At 53.0% G+C, this 7,320-nt stretch overlaps 1 protein-coding gene across 1 annotated transcript; it reads left to right on the top strand.

The window, feature by feature from the left end:
- The first annotated feature begins 4,628 nt into the window (after positions 1-4,628).
- Positions 4,629-7,273, top strand: CTHRC1 (collagen triple helix repeat containing 1). Its single transcript, XM_065751703.1, has 4 exons — positions 4,629-4,724; positions 5,015-5,236; positions 6,017-6,233; positions 6,852-7,273. Exons 1-4 carry the CDS (start codon positions 4,629-4,631, stop codon positions 6,992-6,994), a joined length of 678 nt encoding a protein of 225 aa, XP_065607775.1. The 3' UTR covers positions 6,995-7,273.
- The last annotated feature ends 47 nt before the right edge of the window (positions 7,274-7,320 follow it).

Here is a 7,320-nt window from a genome sequence, read left to right as displayed (position 1 = left end):
ACCCGTGCAAAGGGTTGGCACAGCTGTCACCACCTGAGTTTGCAGGGAGCTGAGTCTGAGGGTACTGACAGCTCCAAGCCCTAAGTGTGTGTGCTAAATGGTCTCCTACCTTTCTCCTTAACAGATCACTTCAAATCACACACTAAGCCCTGTTTTCAAGTCCCGAGGTAGATTTAATGTACCGAATCATGTTTGATTTGTGATGCGAACAGTGCATCCTTGGCACTGGAATCACAGAACTGTAGGGGTTGGAAGGGACCTCTAGAGATCATCGAGTCCGACTTCCCTGCAAAGCAGCTCCCTAGCCCAGGTTGCACAGGTAGGCATATTGAAAGTCTCCTTCTCTGAGACTCCACAACCTCTTTGGTCAAACTGTTGCAGTGAACAGGTTAATTATGCAGCATATGCAAACATTTGATCAACAACTCGATGATCTCTAGAGGTCCCTTCCAACCCCTATATTTCTGTGATTCTGTTTATCTGTTGCTGTATCCTTGGGCAAGCTTTATACAACTGATCTATGCAACTGTTGTAGCTGCATTTCAAAGCTCTTTTAATTTTGAGACTATTGCTAATTTGAGTTACCGTTTTTCAGAACTGGAAGGGCAGACCTATGGTGGTGCATGAGATGAATGGTGTAGAAAAAACAAGAGCGTCCCCTTCATTGAAGAAGCCTTACTATCTGAATAGAGCACAGTATTTCACATTCTAGTAACTATTTACCAGTGCAGGACCTGAGAAAAGTCAGCTTTTCCATTCCAGGCTTTGCTATTTATTAACGATTCAGACAGCCTAATAATTTTCTTTCCACCAGTTAATTCACAACCACTCTAACAAACAGATGCTTCCCCCAGGCCTCAGCTCCTCTCTTACTGCTGCTTCCCTGGGGCCATCTGTGCATTTATTTGTTCATTTTGCTCGCTGCAATCCCTATCCTTGTCAAGAATTTAAGTGAGGACCACTCTGCTTTGGGCACAATTCCTGAGCAGCCCGAAATAATTTACACTTCTATGCCTTTTTTTTTTTTCAAAGTCTGAGATAGGACATTACTGAGTATTATAATCCCATAAACAAATATTCCTCAAACGAGTTCTTAAGATTCCAACGTTAAGTCGTGGTGCTCTGTGGCTACACCACCACGGTGTTTATGTACAAACTGCAGGAAGATTTTTTCACAGAGGTACATCTGTGCTAGCAAAGCAACACGCCAGAGGGAAAGGAGTTTGGGATTGGGATAAAATATCAAATGCGTGATGTAAATAAAATACGTAAGTTAGAAGCTGTTGAAAAGGCGTCAGTGCCCTTGCTTTCATGCAGCTCCATTTGGTGGTGGAAGAAGAGAGGTGTCTGTTGCTGAAGGGGAGCTCCTGCTGCCCCCTTGCACACAGAGCCCCTTGTGCTCCGCCGGCCCTGAGCGAACAGGAGCGGAATTATGAGCTGTGCTGCTGAAGGAAGGCACCGAGGGCGGCTCCAAGGGGAGGCTGAGTGCCGCAGTGCTGGGCCCACCACAGCAGCCTGTGACACTCAGGATTCCCAAAGGCCACAGGGCAGCACCAGGACCCTTGGCAGCAGCGGAATGGGGCTCCTGAGCAGTCACAGGTGATGGGAGGAGTGGGACCCGAGCTTGCTGTAGCTTGTGCTTCAAAGCCACTGCAGTATTCAGGCACCCAGACCTGACTTTGCTGACTCTGGAAAGCCAGTGGTGATGCAGTTCCTACCTGAGGAGAAACCCTCTCCGAGAGGTGCAGCCTCCCCTCCCATGTAAGGAAGGGCAGGGAGTCCTGAGCTCCACACCAATCACAGGCATCAGGCTTCCATCAGAAAGGACACTCATCCTGCTGTTGTTTCAGAAGACAATACCAATTATTCACTGGTCCAGTTCAAAACGCGACCTTAATGAGCTGGAGGAGTTTGCTCAAGGAAGGCAGGACCCCTGCGACCCCATGGGCTGAGCACTGAACTTAAACCTTTAATACCTGAGGTGAATGGAAACACTGGGGTGTATGAGCACAGAGGATCACAGAATCCTTAAGAGTTGGAAGGGACCCTTAAGGGTCATCTCTGGTTTGACTTCTAAGCAACGAATAGAATCACAGAACTGTAGGGTTGGAAGGGACCTCTAGGGAACACTGAGTCCAGCCCCCTGCCAAAGCAGCTCCCTAGCCCAGGTTGCACAGGTAGGCGTCCAGGCGGGTCTGGAACGTCTCCAGAGAAGGAGGCTCCACCACCTCTCTGTGCAGCCTGTGCCACATCTCCTCCCTGGGATTTTGTGGCTGGTTATGAGGTGCAGGCAAGGCTCAGGAGGTGCTGGGAACACCACAATGAGCAGGCAGCTGCAGGGCTGCAGTGAGTGGGGCTGGGGTGGGAGGTTTGATGACACATAAAGAGTGGGCACGTGGGCCTCACCCTCCTCCTGGTGTGGGTATATAGCTGTATTTAAGTTCTGCATCATATGGCTGCATAGGTAAGACAAAGGAATTGCTGGTTGACATAAGATGAATCCTCAGGTAAGTTTATTACAACAGCCACTGTTATTCTGACTTAATGCAAAGCAGATCAGCATTTCTGGTTCAGTTTGAGGGTTTCGCTAACATGGCAACAGCAACCATCCTTAGAAGCGTGAAGCGCATTTAAAGGAGTCTGAAGTACACAGGGTATAGGTCTGGCTGATGGCAGCGCTTGCTCAGGCTGGACCAGGCAGGGGAGAGAGCTGCTAATTCTGCTTACACGGAAGCACAGAATCATAGGGATTGATTGGAGGACCTCTGGAGCTGACCCATCCCAAGCCCTGCCTGCAGCAGCTCCCCGCAGCAGGTCGCACACGAAAGCGTCCCATGTGGGCTTCGAGAGTCGCCGGAGGAGACTCCACAGCCTCTGCGCGCCGCTTGCTCCACCAGGCGGGGAAACGTGTAGAGATGGGCAGCACCCCACGCCGATCCCCACGGGCTCGGGGCGGCACGGCCGCGCTACGGGCACGGCGCCGGTGCGGGGAGGAGAGCGAGCGGGAGCCGGGTACCCGCTCCCAGCACCGGGAGCCAATGGCTGCCGGGGCCGGCACCGCCCCCGCTCGGCTGCGGGCGGAACGCTCCGGCCCCGGGGGAGGGAGCGGGGCTCGGGGCCGTGAAAGCCTCATTCATCGCCGGCGGCGGAGACTGCGCGGCCGGGCTCCGCCATGTGCCGCGTCCCGCTGCTGCTGCTGCTGCTGCTGCTGCTGCTGGGCTCGGGCCGCGCCGACAGCCCGCGGGGCAAACAGCGAGCGGCGCGGCCAAGGGAGGTGCTGGAGGCGGTGAGCGGAGCGGGGGGCGGCGGGTACGGGGATCGGCGCTGAAACCCTCCGGGCCCCGCGGGAGGCAGCCGCTCGGGCACAGCCGGGGCTGCGGGAGGCGGAGGGGTACCCCATCCGCTCTGTTACTCGAGGGCCGGAGCACTGAATCCGTAGCGAGCTGCGAACGGAGAATGAACGGTGGCCGCCCGCTCGCAGCGGTTTTGCCGCATCCCTCCCCCCCATCTCCGCTTTCGGCCGCACCGCAGCTCCGCTGCAACCGGACACCTGAGCGCCGGGCCCGCCCCACCCCGAGAGGAGGGGGATTTTCCGGCCCTCGCAAACGTGGAAAGCAGTCGTGGGGCCGCTGCCGGGAGCCGCGGGGCTGCCGCTCACCTCCCGCAGGAGCCGCGCTCCGCACGGACCACCCCCGGGTCGGTGCGGGGAGCAGCGCTGTCCTGCCCCCCCTTCCCCCCCCCCCCCCCCCCACCTCCGCGCAGCGCTTCGTTTTCGCCGCAGGGCGCTGAGAGCCGCGCCGAGATGCGGTAGGGTCCCGCAGGCGGAGCGGCGCGGCTCCGGCAGGGGAGCGAGGCACCGCGCTGACAGCTGCTGCCCCCTGGCGGCCGCACGGCGCCTCTTTCCGCGGCTCTCCACGCGTCGCGCTCCGCGCCGGCCCACCCGTGGGGCTGCGGGCAGATGCGCGTAGCGAAGCTGCGGCGACACGACCGAACCGAGCCGCTGTGAGATGGGGGAGTGCCGCAAGCATTTGCTCTGTCAAATAGTGTTATTGTGCTCTTTATATCTGCTGTAGTTTCCGTGGGAATAAATAGGAGGCGTTACTTTTGGAGCAACCTACATAAGATAATGAGATTCCAGGGCTCATCTTACTCCAACCGCCCGGGAGCTGCTGACTGTTCTTACAGAGGGGCTGCAGCCAGGTGCTCAGTGGCCGTGCTGGGTTTTGCACGGGATGTAATCAACAGCCCCTAAACAGGGGCAGCTGGGGGCTGCCTGCGCAGGGCTGGGCTGTCACACCAGCACAGCTTTTGGAACAGGTGGGGCCAGGATTGGGAAGGGCTGGGCAGGAGTCATTGACAGCACCATTTCGTGCAGGTCTGTTTCCTCTAGTGGAACCATTTTCTCCATCTCCAGAAATAACCCCTCAGCTGTACCCACTCTACTCGGCACAGCCTCACCTGCAGCACTGTGTGCAGGTTTGGGCACTGCCTGCACTTAACAAAACTATCAGAGAGCATCTGAAGGAGGGCTACAAAGATGGGGAAGGGTCTGGAGGGTGAGATGTATGAGGAGCACCGAGGCTGCTGGGTTTGCTCAGCACAGAGCAGAGGAGCTGAGGGGAGGCCTGATGGCGGCTGCAGCTCTCACAGGGAGCGGAGGGGCAGCGCTGAGCTCTGCTCTGTGCGACAGCGACAGGGCCCGAGGGAACGGCATGGAGCTATGGGTGGGGGTCAGGGACAGGGTCTGCACCAGAGGGGAGTGGGCTTGGAACAGGATGCCCAGGGCAGCGGGCACGGCCCCGGGTGCTGGAGGTCAGGGAGCGTTTGGACAGAGCTCTCAGAATTGGGTTTGATTCTGGGTGGTTCTGTGTGGAACCAGGAGCTGGGTGCAGTGATCCCTCGGTGTCCCTGCCTACTTGGGGTATTCTGTGATTCTATCACAGCGGGGTTTCTTTTGTACTTGTGTTGCTTGTGTTTAGCTTGGCTGCTCAGCAAGCTCTGCTGTCTCTTTCAGTACAACGGCGTCTGCCTGCAGGGCCCCAGTGGCGTCCCTGGACGGGATGGGAACCCTGGAACCAACGGGATCCCGGGGACACCAGGAATCCCGGGACGTGATGGGGCCAAGGGGGAAAAGGGCGAATGCATGCGGGAGAGCGTTGAGGAGTCGTGGACGCCCAACTTCAAGCAGTGCTCGTGGAGCGCGCTGAACTACGGCATAGACCTGGGGAAAATAGCGGTAAGCCAGCTCCAGCAGTGCCACAATGGCTGTAAGATCTGACGTTAGGGCAGGGTAGCACAAATGCTGTACAGCTCCTGCTGCGTTTCGTGTTACAACCTTTTTTGAAACGTGAGGGTGGACTCTTCAGAGTCCTTTGCTTCAGGTCCATCTCAGCCACCTTTAGCAGTGTTGTGCCCACTTGTCAGCTTCTGCAGGAGTGTTACAAAAGAGCAATGGAGCTGTGGTGTCGGTGTGTGACAGCAGTGCTGTAAGGCACCCTGCCAAGAACCTCCGTCCGTGCAGAAGAGGGAAAGGTTTTCACCTCTTCAATCCTAAAAAAAAAAAAAAGATTCAGCGTTTCAGAGCCAAACTAGCAACCTCTTAAAAACCTGAACATATTTCTTTATTTTAGAGTTTTAATCAGAGTTTAAGCAATTCCTTTAGTCCTTTTATCATTTTTGCAGCCAAGACAAATCTTGTGAATATTACGAAATCCAGGAGTTGTGGTATTAGAGACAGAAATTGTACTGTCCACTCCTACAAGAACTTGAGTGCGGCTTTCAGACAGCTCATATCCCCTCACCTATGCCCCCAGAAGGTGACACGGTTATAACACAGGTATAAAATTAGGAATTCTTACAATCCCTCTTCTCCATTACCAGCTACAGGGTGTTGTTTCTCGTTTGCATTCCCCAGAGGGAAGGGAATAAAAAATTAACCAAAACATTCTGAAGGCCATTCTGGGGAGTAGGTTCGAAGTCAGAGTTTGCTACTGAAATGTTTTTATTCCTTATTTAGGAATGCACGTTCACAAAGATGCGCTCCAACAGTGCTCTCAGAGTCCTTTTCAGTGGATCCCTCCGGCTGAAGTGCCGAAGCGCCTGTTGTCAACGCTGGTACTTCACTTTCAATGGAGCAGAATGTGCTGGGCCACTTCCCATTGAAGCCATAATATACTTAGATCAAGGCAGTCCGGAACTGAATTCTACTATCAACATACACCGAACCTCCTCAGGTACGTGTGCCAGTGCTGCATGAACAGAATGGGTTAGAAGCTGGCAGCAGAGCCACGTACTGAATGCGTGGAGCACGCTGCTGTAGGAAGCCCAAGGACACCAAGAGGAGGCAGAAGGGTGGCCACTGAACTACAGCTTCCCTTTCTCTGCTTTTCGCTACTGGCCATCAGGAATAACAACATTAGAATTACTAAGCTGTACGTTTTTACTGTCTTATTTTTCAAGGTGTTTACATCTGGCACTCTAGTATTGATACTTCCCGCTGGTTGATATTTACACTCTGAGAAGTATTTGTAAAACCAAATGTTGCATTACTTTAGCAGGCTTATGGCTATGAATACTTTCTGCCATCACAGCAGAGATTTAAGCTGTATTTTGCTCACAGAACATAGCTAAGGTATCGTGAAGCCAGCGCCCAGCTGCAAAAAGACATCTTCCTCCCTTTAGTGGATCATGACCACGTGATAACTTGTTAGATTTTTTTTCCTTCAAAAATGTTACTTATTTGGATTTAACTAAATAGTACGAGCTTGCAGTGTACTTTTGTGAAGTACTCGTGTCCAAAATACAAAGTGTTTTGTGTCTGCCGTGGTGACGTGGCTTCTGTCTCTCACCAGTGGAAGGTCTGTGTGAAGGGATCAACGCCGGCTTGGTGGACATCGCCATCTGGGTTGGGACTTGCTCTGACTACCCCAGGGGAGATGCTTCTACTGGATGGAATTCAGTCTCCCGTATCATCATTGAAGAACTGCCGAAATAAAGTCTCCCTCCCTTTTTATAATCCCTATTTTTATTTTGTACAATTTTCTACAAAAGTTATTTCTATAGAGTTGGAAGCAAGTTGTTGTCTAAAAGGCACCAAACTTGGCAGCTGTAGTGTTTGTCTAACCTGTTTTTGCACACTGCAGAGGCTTTTTGTAATAGACATTTTAGAATATAAGAAGCAGCTTCATTAACTTTTCATATCCCTTTTTGATATATGAAAATACACCACCATTTTTAAGAGTTGTGTGATTTTTTTTTTTTGTATCAAAAAATAAAGAAGACTTTTTTTCCAAAAAATTAACATCCAGGGTATTTTATTGG

Source organism: Cyrtonyx montezumae, unplaced genomic scaffold, assembly GCF_038088225.1.
Source record: "Cyrtonyx montezumae isolate F1298 unplaced genomic scaffold, pur_monq_1.0 scaffold_8, whole genome shotgun sequence".
NCBI lineage: Eukaryota > Metazoa > Chordata > Aves > Galliformes > Odontophoridae > Cyrtonyx > Cyrtonyx montezumae.
This window is presented reverse-complemented; position numbering and strand designations above follow the sequence as displayed.